The sequence below is a fragment of the Chlorocebus sabaeus genome, chromosome 1 (genome assembly GCF_047675955.1).
Source record: "Chlorocebus sabaeus isolate Y175 chromosome 1, mChlSab1.0.hap1, whole genome shotgun sequence".
NCBI lineage: Eukaryota > Metazoa > Chordata > Mammalia > Primates > Cercopithecidae > Chlorocebus > Chlorocebus sabaeus.
Genome location: NC_132904.1, coordinates 114484179 through 114509277, shown reverse-complemented (window position 1 = coordinate 114509277; position 25099 = coordinate 114484179). Strand labels below are relative to the sequence as shown.

The following is a 25099-nucleotide window of genomic DNA, read 5'->3' as shown; positions in this document are numbered from 1 at the left end:
AAAGATGAATAGGTAAGGTGTAAAAGAATTTGGTTCCATGTTAGCACATTGAAAGCCCTGAGGAGTACTGTAGCTAAAACCAAACCAAAACAAAATTCTGTTTCATTAGTTTAATCTAGCGTTTTCCCTTACGTACAGAATATTTTCTGTTGTTCAATACCTACTGATATCTTGAGGAGTAGTGTCTTGTCCAGATGCCAATCTAGGAGATGGGAATGTAACAGGTCTCCAAGGCTTCTTGCAATTCTGAGTTAAACAGGCAAACTCTTCCCGTTGCTTGAGTTATTAATTCCATACTCCTCCCTGCTTACAAAATGTGTCTGCTGCCCTCTTTTCTCCCCTGAGATGGCTGTTGTGAAAAGAGCAAAGAACAAGAGGTGGAGTTACAGTAAGTCAAGGACCCCGGACAGAAAGTTGCTGAGGCTGAGGCCAGGGAAAACAAGAATTACTGGTGGGGATTACAAGTCAGGTCTTGCCATGAGCTTCTAAGCTTCCACTTGCTGTTATTCAAGTAGGCTACTTGCAAGATCAGCTTTCCTCCAAAAAGCTGATGTCTGTTTTCAAACGTAAGCTCACTGTCTCAGTGGTGTTGATGGATCAAAATGTTTAATGGTGTTGGAAAAGGTGGAGCCTTTTTCCACTCTGCCGGGCACAGTGTACCTCTTGCGGAGACTCCACCTAACCTTCAGATTTTCCTCTACCTCTCTTCCTATTCAGTGAGTGCTCCATGCAACCACTTTTGCATACCTATGCTTAAATCCTTATATGTGTACAAAACCCATTAATAACACCTATTATTTTTAGAAAAAAGCTAAAACTTCTTTAGCATTACTGACAAGTCTCTGTTGCTTTTCTCTTTCACACTTATATAAAATTCCCATCACTTCCTAGAATTTCCCTGACATCATCAGACTTCAATGAAAAACCCTTGGACGAAACCGCAGACAAACGACTCTCACCTTCGACAGCTCCCTTCATGCTGCTCTGCCTCTTCTGTCTTAAGCTTGTTTTGTGGAGGAAGGATCATGGAGTTTGGAATTAAAGCCCAGTTGTACTACTTCCCAGCTATATGAACTTGGGCAAGTCGCTAAATGTCCTAGTGTCATTTTCCTTATCTGTGAAATGAGGAGATTAATAAAGACTTTCTAAGGTTGTTGTGAGATGTAAAGATATTAAAAGAAAATTACTGCCTGGGTGCGGTGGCTCGCGCCTGTAATCCCAGCACTTGGGGAGGCCAAGGTGGGAGGATTGCTTGAGCCCAGGAGTTCAAGACCAGCCTGGGCAGCATGGCAAGATCCCATTTCTACAAAGAATACAAGTGTGGACATCGTGGCGCATGCCTGTGGTCCCAGCTACTTGAGTGGCTGAGGCAGGAGGATCGCTTGAGCCCAGGAGGTGGAGGCTGCAGTGAGCTGTGATCGAGCCACAGCACTCCAGCCTGGGTGACAGAGTGAGACTCTGTCTCAAAAATAAAAAAAAAAGAAAGAAAATTATTTAACAAATGGTAGTTATTGCGATTCCCACAAGCTGGCCTCTGACTTGAAGCTCCTGTATGAGCCATGCTATTTCACTATAACCCAGCCCCCCTGTTCTTTTGTCAACTGGTCTCGGCTAAAGGATGCCATGTATGGTTAGCCTTTTCAGGGACAGCTTCCCTTGTGCTTCCAGGCAGAGCTTGTTCTTCCTGTGCTATCATTTGAATGTGGCATTTCCTTTATTATTGACGTCACCCTGTATTGTGACTAATTTTTTTTTTTCTTTAACCTGAGAACTCCTTGAGGGCTAAGATCTTATCATTTTCACCCTTGAATTCCTGAGGATGGTGCCTGACACTTGGTAGTTGCTCAAAACTTTTTTTTTTTTTTTAAGTAATAGGAGGCAAATGGAAGAGGCAAATGGAACAAAATGAGATTTTGCATAATCCTAACCTTATTGTAGACAAAAATTCCAAGTATTTTCCCATCGACTTTTTCTTTCAGGAGAGATGCTGAGAAAAGGATACCTACTGTTTATTTCATTTGCTTTTGCTTCAAAAGTCTTCCAGAATCGTGGAGGTACAGTTTTGGGGAGAGAAGGAAGGTACTACTGGTCAGAGTGGTTGGTACATACAACTGAGAGTTGACTGTTGACGTGTTTGGTCGATTCTAATGAGGAAGGGAGACTGATGTTGAAGAAGGAGTTAAAGTTGTCTCTGGAGTTGACCTGTGAGTTAGGCAGGTCTTGTTGTGAGTCTGACTGTATCACTAGCTGGGTGACCTTGGTTACACTACTTGATCGCTAAGTCTCAGCCTTAGGCCAATTTCCTCTCTTATTCCTGTCAAAAAACCGTTGGATCACCTCTGTCTTCAAGATTTCTGCCTCTCCATCTCCTCTACTCTAGGACAGTGACTTTCCTTCTCTATTACACAAGGAAAGTAGAGATCACTGGATGATAACTCCCTTACAGAGGAGAAAAAACTCCGTAAAATCACAGACACAAACACACACACACACACACACACACACACACACACACACCCAGCTCAAAAACTCCTTCAACTTTCTGTCCCAATCCTTTTACCTTCAAAGTTAACTGTACCTGTGCCCCATCTGGGGGCTCCCCTTTATCTAGATTGACCATATAAATTTTCTTCCAAACTGTAACACCACAGCATAAAAGGTGTACGGTTAATTATTACAGTGGAATAAGAGGTATGAGCCAGGGCTGATTTAAGCAGCCAGAACATTCTTTACCTCTTCTTAACAATGCAAGAGATACACTTCCTCGTGTCTTTGGCCTCAGTCCTAAAAGCATTTTAACATGCTAAAGTTAAAACCAACAAATAAATCAAGATCTGAAAACTTCTTTCTACTCCTATTTCTTTCCAGTTGCCTCTGTCTCTGCCCCCTTTATAAGCTCTGTCCTTTGAAGAGTAAACTACATCCTAGTCTACCATGATTCCTCAATCTACTGCAAAATGGGCTCTGCTTCACAACTTTTCTGATGAAACTGCTTCCGCCAAAATCACCAACTGGGGAATCTTGTAGACATTTTCAGTCCTTGTTTTATTTGACTTTAGCAGCATTTGATATTTTGTGTATTCGCTCTTTTTATTTATTGATTTTTTTTGACGGAGTCTTGCTCTGTCACCAGGCTGGAGCGCAGTGGTGCGATCTTGGCTCACTGCAACTTCCACCTCCTGGGTTCAAGCAATTCTTCTGCCTCAGCCTCCCGAGTAGCTGGGACTACAGGCATGTGCCACCACATCCAGCTAATTTTTGTATTTTTAGTAGAGCCGGGGTTTCACCAGGTGGGCCAGACCTCATGATCTGCCCGCCTTGGCCTCGAAAAGTGCTACGAGTACAGGTGTGAACCACCGTGCCTGGCCCCAATATTCACTCATTATTTAAATACCTTTCTCCCTTGGCTTCTGTGACCACTCTCTCCTGGTAATTCTCTCTCCCTTTCTTCTGGACACACTTATTCAGTGACTTTAGACATCTCCTCTTCCCCTTGTCCCTTAGGTATTTTTCAACCTCTAGATTCTGTCCTTTCCCACTCTACTGTGGTCTCGGGCCGTCTCATCCATTCCCATTCTCACAATTACCTTCTGAAGGGCGAAAGACCTCAAACTGGCATCTCCAGTCCAGAACTCTCTGTAGAGCTCAGATCTGTGGTGGGTACTACTGTCAAAAGAAAAAATTACCACAGATTTAGCTTAAATATTGAATTGGTTTTTATTTGCAATTCTAGAAAAGGGCAACACCTCATTCCGTAAAACAGAATGAGTGTTCTGATGAGCTGAGCACAGGGGGTTGGCTTTATAGGTAGAAAGGGGCTGAAGAAAGCAGATACAGGGAACAAAAAGTGGATGAGCGGTTTTTTTTGCTTGCTTTTGAGACAGGTTCTTGCTCTGATGGCCACACTGGAGTGCAGTGGCATGATTATAGCTGATTGCAGCCTCGAATTCCTGGCCTCAAGCAATCCTCCTGCTTCAACCTCCAAAAGTGCTGGGATTACAGGCATGAGCCACTGCACCCAGCCTATGGGTGATTTGGAAGTGACTTTCTTTCTTAGGCTAAAACAGAGGGGACTTCTGGCTGGGCGAAGTGGTTCATGCCTATAATCCCAGCACTTTGGGAGACCAAGGCAGGTGGATCACCTGACATTAGGAGTTCGAGACCAGCCTGGCGAACATGGTGAAACACTGTGTCTACTAAAAATACACGAATTAGCCAGGCATGGTGGCACACACCTGCAATCCCAGCTGCTCAGGAGGCTGAGGCAAGAGAGTTGCTTGAACCCAGGAGATGGAGGTTGCAGTGAGCCGAGATCATACTACTGCATTCCAGCCTGGGCAACAAGAGTGAAACTCCATCTAAACAAACAAACAAACAAACAAAACAAAAAAAACCACAAAACAAAAAACAGACCGGGCACGGTGGCTCATGCCTGTAATCCCAGCACTTTAGGAGGCTGAGGTGGGCAGATCACCTGAGGTCGGGAGTTCGAAACCAGCCTGACCAACATGGAGAAATCCCGTCTCTACTAAAAATACAAAATTAGCTGGGCGTGGTGGTGCATGCCTGCAATCCCAGCTACTTGGGAGGCTGAGACAGGAGAATCACTTGAACCCTGAGGCAGAGGTTGTGGTGAGCCGAGATTATGCCATTGCATTCCAACCTGAGCAACAAGAATGAGACTCCATCTCAAAGGAACAAAAAACAAAACAAACACACACAAAAAACACCAAAAAACAAAACAAAACAAAACAAAACAAAAACAGAGGAGACTTCCTTATCGTATCAGCTCAGGTGCGCTGACCCCTTTTGATTGGTTACTGTGAATCTTCTGTTTGTTTGTTTTACACTGGCCCATTTCAGAGTTCAGTTTGATAATATGTCACCTACCATGAGTGGCTCTGTTCTGGTTTGGTCTGGTCTGCTGGGACCTAGTGCAGGAGGCTAGTCCAAAATAATGGGCTCCCATAAACTGTATTTAATAGTGCTGTACTAAACATCTCTGCTTGACTGTCCCATAGAAACATCAAATGCAACAACTCTTCATCTTCTCTGTTTCAGAGAAAGGCAGTCACTTTCCACCCAGTGACCTAGGCTCAAAACTCGAGAATTGGCCGGGCGCGGTGGCTCAAGCCTGTAATCCCAGCACTTTGGGAGGCCGAGACGGGCGGATCACAAGGTCAGGAGATCGAGACCATCCTGGCTAACACGGTGAAACCCCGTCTCTACTAAAAAATACAAAAAAAACTAGCCGGGAGTGGTGGCGGGCACCTGTAGTCCCAGCTACTCGGGAGGCTGAGGCAGGAGAATAGCGTAAACCCAGGAGGCGGAGCTTGCAGTGAGCTGAGATCCGGCCACTGCACTCCAGCCTGGGTGACAGAGCGAGACTCCGTCTCGAAAAAAAAAAAAAAAAAAAACAACTCGAGAATTATCCTCCAATACTTAATACCCATTCTGTCCACTTCTAATCATGTACCAATTCCCTTCCTTTCCATCTCCTTGACAGCTCTCAAACTCTTAACTTCTCTCAATTCCCTCTGCCACTATTTCAGCTCAGGTCAAATAATCTCTTGCCTGGGTTCCTGGAAGCCTCTTCCCCGGCCTTGTTCCTTTCCAGTGCCTTTGTCCATACTGTAACTGAGCGATCTTTTAAATTCACAAATCTGATCAAATCACTTTCTGCTTAAACAGTTTCAATGTTTCCTCATTGCCCTCAGGATAAAGCCCTAACTCCTTAACTCTTATCAAGGGCCTTTTTGGTCTGGCCCCTGATTACATTTTCAGCCTCATCTCTGAGGGTCATTCCCTTTTCTTTTTCCCCTTTTCTCTCCACTCACACTCAAGTTTTTTAATTGCCAAAAAGGCCACGTTTTTTCTTCTTTCTTGGGCTTTGTACCTACTTTTACCCCTACCTGGGCTCACCTCTCAAATGCCACCTCCCGTTGCCTACCTTGTATGTATCTTCAGAGCTGAAGAATTATAATAGTAATTGCAATAATAGATAATATTAATTGAGTGCCATTATGTGCTAAGTCATTTATTTGCACTCTTATTCAATCCTCACAACCGCCCCATGAGGAAGGCCTCCTTATCCTCATTGAATGGTTGAAGACACTGAGATCCAGATACCCACACAGCAGTCAGAGTGATCATTTTAAACACGAGTCAGAACATTTTACTTTTCATTTCATAAGCTTTCTCTTTTTTGTGTGTTGTAGTAAAAATACATAACAAAAAATTTACCATTTTAACCACTTTTAAGTGTACAGTTCAATGGCATTAAGTCCGTTCACATTCTTGTGCAACCATCATTACCGTCCATCTCCAGAGCTTTTACATCTCCCCAAGTGGAAACTATGTACCCATCAAACAATAACTCCCCATTTCCCTCTTCCTCTAGACCCTGGCGACCACCATTCTACTTTCTGTCTCTATGGATTTGACTATTCTTGATGCTCCCATATAAGTAGAATCATTCAATATCTGTCCTTTTGTGACTGGCTTATTTCATTTAGCATAATGCCTTCAGAATTCATCCATGTGGAAATACGTGTCAAAATTTTATTCTTTCTAAGGCTGAAAATATTGCATTGTATGTATATGTCACATTTTGCTTATCCATTCTTACTTTGATGGTCACGTGAGTTATTTTCATCCTTTGGCTATTGTGATCAATGCTGCTTTGAACATCAGTGTCCAACTATCTGTTTGAGTACTGACTTTTAATTCTTTTGGGTACATGCCAGAAGTGGAATTCTGGGTCATATGGTAATTCTATGTTTAATTTTTTAGGAACTGTAATACTGTTTTTCACAGTGACTGCACTCTTTTATATTCCCACCAGCAATACACAAAGATTCCAATTTCTCCACATTCTTGCCAACACTTACTCTATTTTCTGTCTTTTTTTTGGTAATAGTCATCCTAGTGGATGTGATAATAGCATTCTAATGGACTGTGGTTTTGATTTATATTTTCCTGATGTCTAGTGATGTTCAGTATCTTCTCCTGTGCCTACTGGCCATTTTATCTTTTTGAAGAAATGTCTATTCCAGTCCTTTGCTCATTTTTTAATGGGGTTGTTGGATGCTGTTGTTGTTATTGAGTTGCAGGAATTCTTTGTGCATTCCAAACATTAATCCTTTAGCAGAAATTGATTTGCAAATATGAAATATTTTCTCCCTTTCCAGAGACTGTCTTTCATAACCCTTTAATGGCTGCCCTGTACCCCAGTGGTCTGGTCTGCCCTGTACCCCTCCATCCTTAGCCCCTCACCACTGCCCCTTCACTCTGCTCCAGCCACAATGGTCTCCTTGTTTTTCTTCAAATACTCCACACGTGCTTCTGCCTCAGGTCCTGTGCTTACTATTTCCTCTGCTGGAATGTCCTTCTTCCCGATCCACATGGTTCACTACCTCACTTCATTCAGATGTTTCTTAAGTTTCATCTTATCAGAGAGGTCTTCCCTGACCACCCCTTTCCCCTTTGTTCACTACTTTATTCCTTGTGTGCCCAGGGAAATGCCTGGCGTGTCATAGGTACCCAAAACATGTTTCTTAAATGAATGAATGAATAAATGATGTAGACCTTTGATTCACACCCAAGTTTCTCTGACCCTAGAGCCTGTAGCTGCCAGCCAGCTACACTGGATGGTTCCTGTTTTGGGAAGCCTTCCCAAGGCCTCCAGGGCTGGCTGAAGGACCCTGGCCTCTGTGTTTCTCTGATCACAACTCATTTGTCACATTGCATTGTAATTGTCTACTTATTTGACTGTGTTTCCCAAGATACAGTTAGCAACTTGAGGGTACACACTAATTTCTTGTTTGGCATCTAGCATAATTTCTAGCAACAGGGCTCAATAGGTATTAGAATGAATCAATCTCTCTGAGTCTCAATTCCTCATCTATAAAATGGAGGTATCTATGTATCGTCTTACAGTTATGGAGATCAGAACTAATATATGTAATATGCCTACCACAGTGCTGGGTACATAGTAGGCACTTGAAAAATAGTAATTTAAAATCATTAAGGGTAATTTTTATTTGTTAAAATCTACCAGTATTCTAAGGTATGTCTAAATTAGAATGATAAAATGTAATGATTCTCCAACACTTTATTACTGAATCTGTGTTGTCATTTACTTAATGCTGAAGAAATTTGGTGAATGTGGGAGCAAATTTCCCCTCAACATTTTATTATGAAAAATTTCAAACATGCAGAAAAATTTAAAGAATTATACAGTAAATACCTGTGTATCCCACCTAGATTCTTCAATTGACATTTTACTATGCTTGATCACATATCCATCCATCCATCCATCCATCCACCCACCCACCCACCCATCCTTCCTTCCTTCCATTCATCCATTTATCAATGAGTCTTATTTTTTTATGCATTTTTAAATTAAATCGCAGACATCAGGATGCTTCCCTGTAAATACTTCAGCACTAATGAGAGTTTAGAATTTGTTTACAATTCTTTTTAAAAAATTACTGAAGTAAAACTTACATTCAATGAAATGTACGAGTCTTAAGAGTATACCATTCAAAGCGTTTTGGCAAGTGCGTAACTCAAACCCCTGTCAAGATGTAGAACATTAATATCACTCTAGAATGTTCTCTCATGCCCCTCCAGTCAATCCCTGTCCCCATTCCCCCAGAGGCAAACACTACTTTTATACTTTTTTTTATGACAAGGTAGTTTTGCCAGTTCCAGAACTTCATATAAATGGAATCAAAGAGTTTCTACCGTTTTGTGTCTGGCTAATTTGCTGAACTTACTTTTGAGGTTCATTGTGGTGATATGTATCAGTGATTTGTTCCTTTTTATTGCTGAATAGGATTCACGATATGAATATTCTACAGAAGATCCATTTTACTGTTGATGGACCCCTGGGCTGTTCCAGTTTTGGGCTATTATGAATAAAACTTCCATGATTATTCTCCTACAAATATATTTCTGTATATATAATTTCATTCATCTTGGAGTGGAATTGCCAGGGTGGCTGAGTGTTTAGCTTCATAAGAAACTGCCAGCCCTTTTCCCAAACATCTTAACTAAGTATAGTCACAAACAACTAAAATTTATTGAATGTTTTCTGTGGGTGCTGAGCACAGAACTTTAGTTAATGTATTTCACTTGATTCTTACATCCAGACTATGGGGTAAATGTTATTGTTCCCATTTTACATATGAGATGACTGAGGCACAGAGAGTTAAATAACTGACCAAGGTCACATGGCTAGTAAGCAGCTGAGCTTGGATCTGGATCTAGGCAGGTTGGACTCTAGCTCCTATACGTCATGCCTCCTAGAATAGAGTAGCAAAAAAAAAAAAAAAAAAAAAAAAAAAAAAGGGGGCTATTTCTTTTCTCAGGAAATTAATTAACTTCCTAGGAATAAAAAATTGGTCATGGTAACCAATTTTAACAAGAGATAACTGGAACAATAACAACAAGAGATGCTGTGTTCATCAATAAACACAATCTAATGTAAATTCTCACCACCATTTAGAGGTGGTGTGCATGGTTAACAGAGAGGTAGATAAATTCATTTATCAAGGTCCCTTTATCCTCCTGAGAGGTTCCTCAAAGTTATCTTCAAAAATGCCCCATCTCTCTAGCCCTGCACAATCTACGTAGCTTCCCTTGAGAAAAAGTGAAGTGTTAAACCACTTCAGAGTCTCTTCTTTGGGCTGGTTAATAAGGGCATGATGCCTCTCCTCTATAATTACCAGAGGAGCCTGAGGCTTATTGGAGAGGTGCATATCAGCTGTAATGAGGTGGGGCAGGAGAGCGTTCCCTCCCACGATTTTTCTAAACTCATAGAGGCTCAGTCTCAGGCCCAGACCTGTTTTGGAATATCTCTAGGAAACTTGAGGCAAGAAGGAGGGCCACAGGGAACACAACGATTCTTTTGGGCTAAGAGCCCACCTCTCATCTATGACTCTTGACAGCCTAGCCTCCCTCTCACATCTTTGAAAAGCTCTCTAAACCAGGGGAAGTTTTGAAAAAGGATGCTAGAGATTGGAGTTGTTGGTTGGGGAAGGCTGGGAGTCCCTGAGTCTTCGGAAAACAGATGTTAGGTCTACACTTTCATTCTGGCTCATAAGCCAGGAGCCCAAACAAAAAAAAAAAAAGCCAGGAGAGTAAGTGGTGGTTGGTGTCCCAAGACTTTCCTTCTCATTTTTAATGGTTCTGGGAAATACCAAAGTAATTCTACTTCTAGAGATGCTCTTCTTGGGTCACATATTATCCATCCCCAATGGTTATATTTGTCAGGATCAAGTCCACGCTCCGTAGGATGGTGGATGAAGGCACTGTCCAGGTGGACCTAGCCTCGCACCTGGCCTGCCACTCCTCTCTGTGCTCTAGGTTTGAGGAATTGCATTGCATGCTAGTCCCTGTGGGTACCACATTCCCACCCATTTGTTCCAATAGGAAGGCCTTTGTTTCTCCTCTTTCCAGAATTCCTATTCATCCTTTAAGGATTGAATTTAAAAATCAAGAATGTGGTAATTATTTGTTTACTTCACCTTCCTATCTTATATGATTCCCTCCCAGGTAGAAATATTCTATGTATGTCTGAATTTTTTCTACTAAAAACATATGAACAGAAACTTTTGAGTAAACGAATGCTTTATTTGATCACTCTAAGAGCTAAATTATTTGTTTTCCTTACTTCACAGAATGCTAATTTTGTGAAAAAAAGATTTTCGCCTAAGATGTTGAGAAAGATAACTTTTGCAAATATTGATACAGGCCCACTGTCCCTTCAGTCTCCTGCGCCCCCAGTGAGTCTCCTGCTGGCTAAGGTCTAGATACTTACTAGAAATCATTTTCTGGGAAATGTGTAGAGGGATGGGACAGATGAGATTCTTTCAAAAACTATTGGTATGTCACAATTTTAAATGACAATCAGGATCTTTCTCTGGAAAAGTTTAGAAAGAAAATGGTGTCTCTGAAAACATTTCTTTTTAATTTCCAGAACTCCTCTTCCTTTCCTTCTATTTGCCTAGACACAAACAAAACTTAGGCCTTATGTAGCTGCCTTCAGTTTTGGTCTAAGTTTGGCTGACTGATGTCCAGAAAACTGTGAGGGGCAAACATCCTTTTTATTTAGCATTTTCTCTTCTTAACTTTCTACCTTGGCCTCTTCCTTGCCCAGTGAGGTGAAGTAGTTGACGGTGAAGCCACTCCTGCTAACTGGAAGCAATTGGGCGTTGCCAAGCACTAAGCCAGGAACTTGAACTCAGCAGAGAAGTGGGATCTGGATAACTCCCGCCCCTCAGAGCAAGGCTGGCAGCCAGCTCATGGGCATTTGGCTACCTGGGGGAGGGATTTCTGCTCCTGACAACAGGCAGTTTGTTCAGTTCTTCCTGCCCTGATTCTTCTCCTGTTGCTTTTCACTGCATCCCTGAGCTGTTTGGTAACTCTACCTCTCACAAGTTTTTGCAATTTGCTGAAGACTTCAAAATCCTGGCTCTACCTCTCCTTCCTCTGTAGCTGTATTTCCCTGCAAAGTTGGAAGCCAACCAAGATCAAATTTCCTTAACTCTTTTTCTTTCAGGGTCCTGGAGCTGAACTCTTCTGACCTACATACCCGAAAGGCTGTATCTTATCCTTCCTCACCACCATTTGAAAGGTTCCCACAGCAGACTGATTTTAGGTCCCTTTCTGACCTAGAAGCTGACAAAGGCGCCACACAGTTTTCAGAAACTCTCCCCATGCCAACAGGTTTTCACTAGCACACAGCTGGTCTGCATTTGGGGCAGCCTCTGTTTTCTGAGTTCCAACACAATGGATTTTTGTGGTTGTCTACCTGTTTTTGCTCCATGCCCATGTCATCTTTCTCCTGTTGCTGTTTTCTGCACTTCTGTATTCTCCTCTCTTTTGGTAGAATTTTCTCCTTTTTTCCCTCTTTATGATGTTCTATTTTTTTCTACTCACCCTGCCGCCTTCTCTTGTTCCTGCCACCCTTTTTTGCTCTGGTTTCAACTAGGAGATTTTATGAGTGACTGAAGAGTTTCTAGACTGCTAATCCAGGGATAAGGGCAATCTATCTCTTTTCAGGGTTAGATTCCCAGTCCAGCCTACTTCTTAACTGCATGTGTAAGCTTCATCCCCCTCCTACCGATGTTTCTGTGCCGCTTCATTAATCTTTAACGATGACCCACCCTCTTTCCAGACAAGGAGACATCTTTTCTTGTTTAGATTCCTCAGCTCTTTAGACTTCTCAGTCATTTAGCTATTCTAAAAACGGCAGATGAAATCCGAGGCACAACAAAGTTATCACGAAAACCTTTTCCTTGAGAGCCCCATGTCTGATCGCTCATATTAGCTGATATTTGGTGGAAAGAGTACTAGATTTTTAAGAAAAGTTCTGGTTTTGCCACATGGTAGCTGTGCAACCTTGGACAAATCATTTACCCTCCTCAGGTTCTTAGCGTCCTCACTGGTCGAATGGGAATGCTTCACGGGGCGTTGCGGAGATGAAACAATCAGCAGGAGAGCACTTTATAGATTGCACTGGGATGGTAGGGTGAACGAGCAGGGATGGTGTCCTGATTTGTCTTTAAATTCTTCAAAGGTAAAGGATTGTTAAACGTGGAGATTTGATTTGGTTTGTTTCTGCCAGGTCTCCTGGAAAGCTACAAACTAGAAGAAGTGCAGAAATCCTTGTAGTAACAAGGGTATCAGCTTTTTGTCCACTGAGGGTCTTAAGGAATTCCGACTCCCGTTTTGAAATTGTATCTAATCCAGTCCCAGGGCAATGTGGCCCTGGGGTGGTGCTTCGAGAAGTGGAATCACTGCAGGACAGTTTCAACATTCACTTCCCAGGCAAGCCTAAAGCCTGTTTTAAAAGGGCGTGTAGGGGCCAAACCCATAACAGTCTGGGACATTTCAGACTGGCACCACCTCCTCTGGCTGTTTCCGAGGCCATCTAGAGGCCAGAGCCCAGTCAGATTAAATGAAAGTAAAGAGAGGGCTGCGGGAGTTTGGGACCTTTGTGCAGACGTGCTCATGCTCTTTAGAGGAGAGGGCGGGAGAGAGGAAAGGAAGGAGGGCATTGGGAGCTGAGGCCCCTCCTTTCATTTCAGAAAAGTGCGCAGGCAGAGCGGGCTGAGTCACAGGCACAGGTGAGGAACTCAACTCAAACTCCTCTCTTTGGGAAAACGCGGTGCTTGCTCCTCCCGGAGTGGCCTTGGCAGAGTGTTGGAGCCCTTGGTCTGCCCGGTCTGGTCTCTGGGGCCAAGGCTGGGTTTCCCTCATGTATGGCAAGAGCGCTACTCGTGCGGTGCTTCTTCTCCTTGGTATACAGCTCACAGGTAAGAGCCGGCGGGCTTCTCTCAGCGTTTCCTCCACTGCTCACTCTATAAAGTTAGCTAATTGTCTTAGAAGTTGCAAGACTTTTGTTTGGGAGTCTGAGCCACAGATACAGTTTGTTTTACTTTGGATTTTACTGAAACCAAAGTTGGTGGACTGTTTTTGGAGAATTGCTCTCAGACAAACAGGTTTAGGTGTGTTCAGCTGCCAGTGATTCAGGCACACAGAGGGCTTTCTAATCTCAGGTTACATGCCATTTTTGTGTGTGTGGCTGTTCTCAACCTCCCACTGCTGGCAGGACTTGGCATTTGGATTTCTGTGTGTGGGTCTTGTCTGTGACTCTCAGCAACATCAGGAAAGTGGAGATTGTTAGAGAGAGACCTACTGTGGTTTTGAAAGTGCCCCAACACACACATTCTAAATGTAAATATCAAGGTAAAAAAAAATGCCACGTGGTATAAAGGTTCCAGGGGTGCAGGTGAACATAAGCTGTCTGGAGTTGATTCATTCGGTTTCTGCAATAGACTAGTAACCGTACGAAATCCACATAAGGACCCATCTGGAAAACTTACCTGCTAGGAGACCACTTTACATACAATACATAATACTTAACCTTAATACATAATGTAATGTCTAATCAATGTTATGATTCGTTTTAATTTTTTGTTTATGCTTTCAATTCTATTTGCGGATGTCTGTAGTTTGTTATAACAGTTTTGAAGTCAGTACCACGAGGCGAGGCTATCATGCTGTGCAGAAAGCAAGAGCACTATGAAGGCTTGCTGTGTGGTAGTTTAGTTGTCACATGGAATGGGAGGGTCCAGATTGCATACGGGTAGGAGTACGTAGATTCTGGGTGAAGTAAGTTTGGGAGCTGGGGCATCTCAGTTTCACTTCACTTTAAGTCCTACTCAGATATTTATTTTGGAAGTGTCAGCAGAAGTTCTCACAATACTACATTTCCTGTTAACCCTTCTTTTTCTTCTTTTTCATTGCAGCTCTTTGGCCTATAGCAGCTGTGGAAATTTATACCTCCCGGGTGCTGGAGGCTGTTAATGGGACAGATGCTCGGTTAAAATGCACTTTCTCCAGCTTTGCCCCTGTGGGTGATGCTCTAACAGTGACCTGGAATTTTCGTCCTCTAGATGGGGGACCTGAGCAGTTTGTAAGTAGATTATTGTCATTTTCCAGGGTACTCTTGGTTAGGGAAATAATAAGCCAGTCCATTTCTCCTTTCCCTTCCAGTATTTTTCTTAGCAGCAAGCACAAGGTTAAGCTGGGAAACAATTCCTGGGACAGAGACTGAGAGGCCGTTGAAGGGGAAAGCAAGTGACAGAGCTGCAGACAGGACAGTTGGGTTTGCTGGTGTTTCAGTTCTGCTCCCACCATCTTGGTCTCCTTGCCTGGGTGCTGAGTAAGAAGACCTTTTGCCATTTCCCCTCTCTAGGTATTCTACTACCACATAGATCCCTTCCAACCCATGAGTGGGCGGTTTAAGGACCGGGTGTCTTGGGATGGGAACCCTGAGCGGTATGATGCCTCCATCTTTCTCTGGAAACTGCAGTTCGACGACAATGGGACATACACCTGCCAGGTGAAGAACCCACCTGATGTTGATGGGGTGATAGGGGAGATCCGGCTCAGCGTCGTGCACACTGGTAGGTTATTCAGGGAACAGTGGTTTTGGAAAGGATGAGAGCTTGTACAAAAGAAAGGGGCAATCATTGTTAAGGCTGAGAGAGAGGGACAATCTTTTGTGATGGATAGAGAGAGGGACTAGCCCTTCAGAACTGGGAGCCTCAGAGGGAGACTGAAGAGTTCTGGGGTAAAAAGAGAAAGGCTTTGTTTGGCCCTGGAAAGAAACAGAAAGTAAAGCAAAGGAACTCAGAGAATCTGTTACAAAAATGGCACTGAGATTGTGAAAGGGAGAGGGAGCAATTCTTGGATAAAAGGCTTACAATAGGTCTGTTCACTCGCTCATTTATTCGAGACACTTACTGAGTACCTACTCCAATGCTAGGCACTGTCAAAAGTGCATGACATACACTATCTCATTGAACCCCCACACCACTCTAGGAGGCAGGTACTAATAATGGTAGCTAACACTTACTGAGTACTTCCCAAATGTCAGGGGCTTTACGTGACATATTTTATTTAATCTGTACATATCTCATCAGTTTATTGTGCATTTAATGCCTCCCATCTTGCCAACGAGGAAACGAGGCTCACAGAGGTTAAGTCACTTGCCCTGAGTCATGTAGCTGATAAATGGAGTAACTTAGGACTCAAACCCAATCAACTCTGAATCTAAAACTGTGTTCTAAACTGGTGCATTGTATTATCTGTATCCCTATAAAGGACAATCTGGAAAACCATGCCAAGCAACAAAGAGCAAAGTACACGAAACTTACAAGTTGTAGATCTGGGTTTGAGTCATTGCTACCATTTACCAGCTATCAATAAGTCTGATTTTCCTCATCTGTAAAGTGAGAATAACACAGTGAGGATCATGATGAGGATAAAATGAGACAATAAATGTGAATATGTCCCAACCTCTGAATTGTACTTAATAGCTACCATACACTGAGTGTTTATTTTGTACAGGCACAGCATGGAACAACTTACATGAATTATTTTATTTTTTATTAAGAACTCAACAGATCAATATTGTTATCTCTATTTTATACATGAGGAAACTGAGGCTCAAAGAAGTTAATTACTTCAAATCACACAGCTAGGTACTTCAACCTAGTGTTCTCTGGTGTGTGCTCTTAACCAACACTACTCCAAACATATAAGCCTGAGAAGTGGTATGATTTCCTTTCATTCACAGTACAGTTTGAAACCATTTCTCAACACCCCACCAATAGAGGACTGTGTGACCTTGCAGAAGTCATTTGAGTATTGAAAGAAATAATGTAATGGTTTGGGGCTTCAGTTTCTTCACCTGCAAAATGAACAGGTTAAACAAACAAAAAATCAGTGGTTCTTAACATATGTGGGTAATTATTCTTTGAGAATCAAATTAAAGCCATGGCCCTGCTTCCCATAAAACAATGGAGACATACACAATGAGGCATGGATTCTGTGGGCTTGCAGACTACCTTCCATCCTTCTTCCCCACCTTCCTTCACAGAGTCAAGGCTGGGAATCCTGGGCTAGACATTCTCTAATGTCCTTTCTGACTCTGAGGGCTTATGGAAGTATAATCAGAAATCAAGCTAAAGGACAAGAGAACCAGGGTTCACAGACTCTAGTGTGGCTTAGCAGACCTTCCCTCTGGTTTCCCTTTTCCATCATTTATCCACTAGACTGTAGCTTCTGATTAACTTTCCTATTCTCTCAGTGGCATGAACTCCTTGAAGGTTATGTCTTTTTTGGCTCTGCATTTCTATCACAGTGCCAGGAATGTAGCAGGCCCTCAATAAATCTGAATAAATGACTGACTGAGTGAAAGTGGTGAGAAGTCAGGGAGAAATGAGTTGGGCACTAGGCTTGATGAGGTTAGCAAAAACTTTACCCCATAGGTAGTTCAACCCACCCAGTGGTTTTCAAAGTTGCATCAGAATCACCTGGAGGACATGTTAAAACAGATTGCTCAGCCCCACCCCTAGTGTTTCTAATTCAGCAGGTCTGGGGTGGGGCCTAAGATTTCCATGTTCTCAAGTGATATGGTTGCTGTTATTTCGAAGACCACACTTTGAGAACCACTAAAGTATGTGTATGGTTTTCCTATTGCTAGTAGGATTTACAAGGTAATATAGTATTTTATGCATAAAGATAGGAGAAAGGAAGATTCCATCTATTGATTAAATGCATCCCTATTATGTCATTAGATTTCATTGTAGTCCTCTTCTTTTTAGAATCCTAACTTAATCTTTTTCTCCTTACAGTACGCTTCTCTGAGATCCACTTCCTGGCTCTGGCCATTGGCTCTGCCTGTGCACTGATGATCATAATAGTAATTGTAGTGGTCCTCTTCCAGCATTACCGGAAAAAGCGATGGGCTGAAAGAGCTCATAAAGTGGTGGAGATAAAATCGTAAGGCTGGGCAGTTCTGGGAAAGTTCTAACACTCTAATGGGGACTCTTGGTATTTTGCAATGGGCTAAACAGTTGCTGAACAGATGTTTTTCCCTTTAAGTAAATTCTACATAAAAGAATTCACATTTGCAGGACAGATAAATTAGGTATGAACTAGTAACTTTACAAAAGCTTTCTCAATTTTACAAAATATTTCCTTATATGATTTCTTTACTATGGCGGGGGGGGGTTGATTTTATAAAAATCTGGTATGTAAAGCTTTTCTTAAAAATCCCTTATGTTTAAAGTGAAGCATACATTTGTAAAACCCACTGGGCTAGGCAGTCAGCAGGGCCACTGTGAGTCAGTGCCTAGGAAAGTCTGTTGTGCTGATAGCAGGTGTTCATTAAACGTATTTTAAAATTGAGATAAAATTTACCTACCATAAAATTCACCCTTTTCATGTTCACAAAGTTGTGCAGCGATCATCACTAATTGCAGAACCTTTTTAAGCTTCCTTCCCTAAAGAAACCCCATACCCCTAGCTATCACTCCCTATTATCCCCTCCCACCAGCCCCTGACAACTACTCATCTACTTTCTGTCTCTATGGATTTACTTATTCTGGACATTTCATTTAAATAGAATCATACAATATGTGGCCTTTTATGCCCAGCTTCTTTCACTTAGCATAATGCTTTCAAGGCTCATCCTTGTTGTAGTATGTATTAGTGTTTTCTCCTTTTTATGACTGCATAATATTCCATTGTATGAATATGTTGTTTGTCCATTCAATTGATGGGAATTTAGGTTTTCTCTACTTGTTGGCTATTGTGACTAACGCTGCTATAAACATTCATTTACAAGCTTTTGTGTAGATCATATGTTTTTAATTCTCCTAAAAGTGGAATTGTTGGGTCATATGGTAACTCTGTTTAGTTTTTGGAGGAATTGCCAGACTGTCTCTAAACAGCTGGACTATTTTGCATTCCTATCAGAAATATATGAGGGTTCTGATTTCTCCACATCCTCCTCAACACTCATTATTGTCTTTTTTTTTTTTTAATCATAACAATGTATTAGGCCATTCTTGCGTTGCTATAAAAAAAACAAACAAACAAACCTAAGACTGGGTAATTTATAAAGAGGAGATTTAATTGGCTCACAGTTCTGTAGGATGTAGAAGCATGGCGCCAACGTTGGTTGGCTCCCGGGGAGGCCTCAGGGAGCTTTTACTGATGGCAGAAGGCACAATGGGAGCAGGCATTTCACATGGTGAGAGCAGGAGAGAGAGTTGGGGGAGGTGCCACATAGTTTTATAGGACCAGGTTTTGTGAGAACTCACTCACTACTGAAGTGAGTGTCCTTTGAAGTGAAGTATAGTGTCCTTTGAAGAACAAAAGTTAAATTTTGATGAAGTCCAATTTATCTATTTTTTCTCTTTTGCTGCTAATGCTTTTGAGTCTCATCTAAAAAATCATTGCCTAATCCCCAAGACCATGAAGATCTATGGCTATGTTTTCTTCTAAGAGTTTTATAGTCTTAATTTTTACATTTAGATCTTTTGAGTTTTATTTTGAGTTCGTTTTTGTATATTGCTGAGACAGAAGTGCAAATTCACTTTTTTGCATGTGGATATCTAGTTGTTCCAGCAACATTTATTTCATTTCCGTAATAAGTAATTACTGAAATAAACACCCTTAATTTTTTTTTTTTTTTTTTTTTTTTTTTTTGAGGCAGAGTTTCGCTCTGGTTGCCCAGGCTGGAGTGCAATGGCACGATTTTGGCTCACTGCAACCTCCGCCTCCTGCATTCAAGCGATTCTCTTGCCTCAGCCTCCCAAGTAGCTGGGATTACAGGCATGCACCACCACGCCCAGCTACTTTTCTATTTTTAGTAGAGATGGGGTTTCACCATGTTCGTCAGGCTGGTCTTGAACTCCTGATCTCAAATGATCTGCCTGCCTCGGCCTTCCAAAGTGTTGGGATTACAGGCATGAGCCACCATGCCCGACCAAACAGAACTGATTTTAAGAAGCCTAAACAAACTCAACTCTGAGGTTCTAGTTTGAATAGAATCAATAAAGATGACTTAGGTCAACACAAAACTTTTTTTTTTTTTTTGAATAACAAATATAAATTAGAGGTGGGATACTCATGGTAAAATAAGGTGTCTGCTTTAAAACTCTGGAGTTCCCGAATCAGAATCCAAACTGTATTCCTTTACATTCTGAAAAGTCTCTAAGTTCAGAGGTGTGACTATTATTAATTAGATGGCACTAGTTTAGCTCTGTGTAAACTTCAATTGACTCCCAAGTGCATGTAATTCTTCCAAAAATATGGGGGGAAATACTTTACCTGAAGCTTCTGTGGGATTTGCCTACTTGCTTCTTGTCTTGTTCACCTGACATTCGGTTTCCGCTTCTTTGTTACAGAAAAGAAGAGGAAAGGCTCAACCAAGAGAAAAAGGTCTCTGTTTATTTAGAAGACACAGACTAACATTTTTAGACGGTAAGGTTCACAAATAGGTTGATTTCTTTCCTCAGCTTTCTGACGCGTCCAGCCCATCTCTAATGAGGACTCCCAGATCACTTTTATGGCTGTTAGGTGTCTCCCATATGAAATTAGAGGAGCTGGGTCAGGGAGACAAAAGTCTTCTATTAGTCTTATGGATAGCTCCTCCTTCGAGTGTATTTTGTGCAAAAGATTAAGAAGCTGGACTCTACTGCCATTAAAGCTGAGAGAATTCTAAGGTTATTTGTGGCTTTGGGGTTATATTTATTACCACTACTACCAATAAATATTCAACAAGTAAATAAATCTTTTTTAAATCAAAAGATTAGTATCTGCTTATTCTGTTTTTTTTTTTTTTTTAATTGTAAACCAATTATGGTATTAAGAGAGTGACTCAATAGATGTATCTGGCAGTTTTTTTGTTTTTTTTTGGTTTTTTTTTGAGACGGAGTCTGGCTCTGCCACCCAGGCTGGAGTGCAGTGGCCGGATCTCAGCTCACTGCAAGCTCTGCCTCCCGGGTTTACACCATTCTCCTGCCTCAGCCTCCCGAGTAGCTGGGACTACAGGTGCCCGCCACCTCACCCGGCTAGTTTTTTTTTTGTATTTTTTTACAAGAGACGGGGTTTCACCGTGTTAGCCAGGATGGTCTCGATCACCTGACCTCGTGATCTGCCCGCCTCGGCCTCCCAAAGTGCTGGGATTACAGGCTTGAGCCACCGCGCCTGGCCGTATCTGGCAGTTTTTACAGGAGAGCTTTTGTACTATTTGGAATTGATTTCAACTCTTCTCATTTAGTTATTGACACTAATAACTACATGAAATGAATCCAGTTTTAGTGGTGTATAATTTTATTTTTCCAGTTTTCAGGTTCATCGGACTTAAAAAGTAGGATAATTTATTTTTCTTTTCTTTGTTTTTGAGACAGGGTCTCAATCTGTTGCCCAGGCTGGAGTGTAGTGGTGCAATCTCAGGTCACTGCAACTTCCCCCTCCCAGGCTCAAGTGATCCTCCCACCTTAGCTTCCAAAGTAGCTGGGACCATGGGTGCGGGCCACTACACCCAGCTAATTTTTGTACTTTTTGTAGAGATGGGGTTTCGCTATGTTGCCTAGGCTGGTCTCACTTGAGCTCAAGCGATCCACCTGCCTCAGCCTCCCAAAGTGTTGGGATTACAGGCGTGAGCCACTGCACCCGGCCAATTTATTTTTCATATGCTCAGAATTTCTCCCATTCTCTGAAATAGGTCCACACATTTAATTTCTAGATGTTATAAATCCAGACATGCAAACTTAAATTTTACACTCATAAGAAAGTTCTTGATATTAATGACTTTATCCTGTAAAACTCTGGCTCTCTTACATGGGAGAAAATTTTTATAGACCATTATTAGTTGCAAAGAGGGTCACATTTTTATAGGCTAAAGCTCCAGTGAAAGACCTCAAGGATTTATAAAATAGAATATGGAGAAAAATGATCGTATTGTAAAATCAGAAAACCAAAATTAACATCAGGGAGTTTTTACCAACCAACGGTTATTGTCTTTTTAAAGTTAAGGGGATTATCTAACAAGTTGGGGCCATGGAAAATAAATATGGGAGACGTTTTAGATCAAAAGAAACTTAAGAGATGAACACAATCAAAGCACAATGTGTGATCCCCAACTGAATGAATAATAGCGTGAACAAGCTTGTTGTAAAAAAAAAAAGCTTAGAGGGACAATTGGGAAAGTCTTGAATATGAAAATGTTAAATATATGGACAATATTAGGGAATTATTTTTAGTTTGTATTAAGTATAGTGATGGTATTGTAGTTATACAGAAAATGTACCTATTTTGAAAAATGCTTACTGGAGTATTTAGGTGTAAATGTCAGCAATTTGCTTTAAAAGCATAGGAAAAAAGCAAATAAAACAAAAAAGGCTTCAGAATTAGGTGATGGGGGAGATGAAGTAAGAAAAGAAAAGAATGAATTAATGAATTGAAGGGATGGGTAAATTCCACACACTCTCTTCTCTACTTTTCTGTATGTCTGATTTTGTTTGTAATGAGAGTGAGAAGTGGGGAGAATATGGAATGTATGTGTGTGAGCAAGTTGTGGGTCATCCAAGTGTCCATGCAAGGTACTTAGAGGCTATGATTTAAGGATACTAACTCTGAAAATTATGTAATAAGGATTAGGAAACTTCTTTTAAAAATTAAATTGGGGGAGAATATGAATATTTTCCCTCAGAATATTTTCTTTCTAATAACATATATGTAATTCATAACGCCAAGTATTCCTATTGCACTCTTCTCAAATATGTTATCCATTTAAACTTTTGTTTTGTGTTTTAGGAAGCTGATGATTTCCAAGAACAAGAACCCTAGTATTTGTTGAAGTTAATGGAAACTTTTCTTTGGCTTTTCCAGTCGTGACCTGTTTTCCAACCAGTTCTACCGCATATACAAGCAACATCCCTCTGGAGCCAGCACAGTGCTCTTCCATTTCACCAGTCATACACAGCCTCATTATTAAGGTCTTATTTAATTTCAGAGTGTAAATGTTTTCAAGTGCTCATTAGGTTTTACAAACAAGAAGCTACATTTTTGCCCTTAAGACACTACTTATAGTGTTATGACTTGTATACACATATATTGGTATCAAAGGGGATAAAAGCCAATTTGTCTATTATATTTCCTTTCACGTATTTCTTTTAGCAGCACTTCTCCTACTAAAGTTAATGTGTCCTTCCCATATTCTCAATTAAAAGGTGAGCTAAGCCTCCTCGGTGTTTTTGACTAACAGTAAATGGTAAATTCAAACTGTTAAATGACATTTTGATTTTTATGTCTCTCCTTAACTAGGAGACACATCTTGTTTTAATGAATTTCTTTCAATATTCCAGGTGATAGATTTTTGTTGTTGTTTTGTTAATTAATCCAAGATTTACAAAAGCACAACGCTAAATCACACAGTAACTACAAAAGGTTGCATAGATATGAAAAGACTGGTAGATGCCATTGCAGGATGAATCACCTGTCACTTTTCTTCTGTGCTGGGAAAAATAATCAACAATGCGGGTCTTTCATGAGCAGTGACAGACTGTTTAGCTTACTATGTTGCCCCCCAGTTCAATGATCTAGAATAACAGAGCAGAGCCTATGCTCATTTGCAGACTGGAATCATTAAGCAGTTTAATAAAAATATCGTGAAACAGTATATTACAAGTTTGAAAATTCAGGGCTGGTGAAAAAAATCAACTCTAAATGATGATAATTTTGTACAGTTTTATATAAAACTCTGAAAACTGGAAGAAATTGTTAACTTTTTTAAAAAAAATTCTAATTCACTTGTTTATTTTAGGGGAGGAAGGCTTTGATATGGAGCACAGAAATACCAAAGCTACTTTAAATGGAAAAAAAAAAATTTTATTCTTTCTTTCCCCTATACTGGTAGATAAAGCAAACTTTATAAGTGGGCTATTGAAAGAAAAGTGCCTTTTAAAAGTGTTTAGTTTCCCAGTGTCTTTTCCAAGCCTAAGATACAGAAGTATTTGTTCAAAGGATAGAAAACATCTAAAAGTTTAGGCTCAAGATCAATGTTTACAGACTGATATTTTCAGTTTTTAATTGACTGGGCTGCAGATGTTATTTCTTTTAACAAACTAGAATTTTCAAACATTATCTGTATTTAAATGTATGGACCTTGATATTTTTCCAATACTATTTTTTAAAAAACTGTTTGATCTACATATGAACCTTAATTCTGAAATTCATTACATATCTGTTTCATTCTGCCTTTTATACTGTCTAAAAAAGCAAAGTTTTAAAGTGCAATTTTAAAACTGTAAATTACATCTGAAGGCTAGATATCCTTTAATCACATTTTATATTTTTTCTTCACAATTCTAACCTTTGAAAATATTATAACTGGATATTTCTTCAAACAGATGTCCTAGATGATGGTCCATAAGAATAACGAAGAAGAGGCTGGGCGCGGTGGCTCACGCCTGTAATCCCAGCACTTTGGGAGGCCGAGGCGGGCGGATCACAAGGTCAGGAGATCGAGACCATGGTGAAACCCCGTCTCTACTAAAAATAGAAAAAATTAGCCGGGCGCAGTGGCGGGCGCCTGTAGTCCCAGCTACTCGGGAGGCTGAGGCAGGAGAATGGCGTGAACCCGGGAGGCGGAGCTTGCAGTGAGCCGAGATTGCGCCACAGCACTCCAGCCTGGGCGACAGAGCGAGACTCCGTCTCAAAAAAAAAAAAAAAAAAAAAAAAGAATAACGAAGAAGTAGTTAAAAATGTATGGACAGTTTTTTCAGCAAAATTTGCAGCTTATGTCTTGGCTAAATAGTCAAGGGGTAATATGGGCCTATTGTTTAGTGTCTCCTTCCTAAAGAGCACTTTTGTATTGTAATTTATTTTTTATTATGCCTTAAACACTATGTAAATAAACCTTTAGTAATAAAGAATTATCAATTATATAATTTGTGTATATACATATCTAAAAGTTCTACACTGCAGGGAAAACAGATGGATATATATTTTATCTTTACTGAAAAGTTTTCTTAGTAGAGGCAACCTGCAAGTCAATAATGGATACATTAGTTTCTACTGGGTGAACAGAAGTATACGGATTTCCACAGAATTTTCACATTGCTTTGGGTACCTGGGAATTGGGCATAGCAACACTACTTAGTTTGAGCGTTCTTTCAAAGAAAAGTATCAAAGATTATATTTAATACTTTGCATTACATTTTTAATAGGGAAAACTACTGGCTTTCAAGTCTAGTAAAGGAATGGAAATTGAAAAACGGAAACTTATTCTTTCCCAAAGCGAAAGTATACTTTTATTCTCCTCCTGCTTTCATTGACACGTGGCTATTTCCAGGGAAGAGGCTTACTGATTATTACAGCAGTGTACTTATTGTACCATCTCTTTTTCAGAAGTATGTGACGCCATCTCACTTCAAGTACTGTGATAACATAACTTTCTTACTTTTCCAACCAAAGACACACAAATCCCAGTTCTCCTTTTCCTCTAATACAGGCTATAATGATTTGATCATCACTGCCACTGCCAAAAGTAATTTAATAAACCCCCAATTTTGGATGCTGTGATAGTTACCCTAAAAAGGACAACAACCAATGAGGCTTGTGGCACATATCACTACCAGCGCCTAATATATATTTATCTATGCTGTATGATCTCCCAGGTGTTTCTGAACTCTAAATTTACGGGAGCGTATTCTGAGAACCT

General features: G+C 40.9%; 1 protein-coding gene and 1 long non-coding RNA gene across 2 annotated transcripts in view; one reads left to right on the top strand and one right to left on the bottom strand.

Annotated features, from left to right (window-relative positions):
• LOC119618304 (uncharacterized) overlaps window positions 1-25099 on the bottom strand; it is a 28252-nt gene that overhangs the window by 2776 nt on the left and 377 nt on the right. Inside the window, exons 2-3 of the long non-coding RNA XR_012094699.1 lie at window positions 3588-3666; window positions 165-349 (exon numbers count right to left, since the gene is read on the bottom strand). This is a non-coding gene — a long non-coding RNA (uncharacterized lncRNA). The remainder of the gene's footprint in view (window positions 1-164; window positions 350-3587; window positions 3667-25099) is intronic.
• Window positions 12942-24123, top strand: MPZL2 (myelin protein zero like 2). The gene is made up of 6 exons (XM_008021045.3): window positions 12942-13325; window positions 14322-14488; window positions 14771-14981; window positions 17217-17364; window positions 19779-19854; window positions 22192-24123. The coding sequence occupies exons 1-5, from the start codon at window positions 13268-13270 to the stop codon at window positions 19840-19842; spliced, it is 648 nt and encodes a 215-aa protein (XP_008019236.1). The 5' UTR covers window positions 12942-13267; the 3' UTR covers window positions 19843-19854; window positions 22192-24123.

What these genes read in the sequence shown, in the direction of transcription:
- MPZL2 (XM_008021045.3), top strand. Translation starts at nt 13,268, where the DNA reads ATGTATGGCAAGAGCGCTACTCGTGCGGTGCTTCTTCTCCTTGGTATA. An exon ending in CCTTGGTATACAGCTCACAG is followed by an intron (nt 13,326 to 14,321) that starts GTAAGAGCCGGC and finishes TTTTCATTGCAG; the next exon opens with CTCTTTGGCCTATAGCAGCT. An exon ending in AAAGTGGTGGAGATAAAATC is followed by an intron (nt 17,365 to 19,778) that starts GTAAGGCTGGGC and finishes TCTTTGTTACAG; the next exon opens with AAAAGAAGAGGAAAGGCTCA.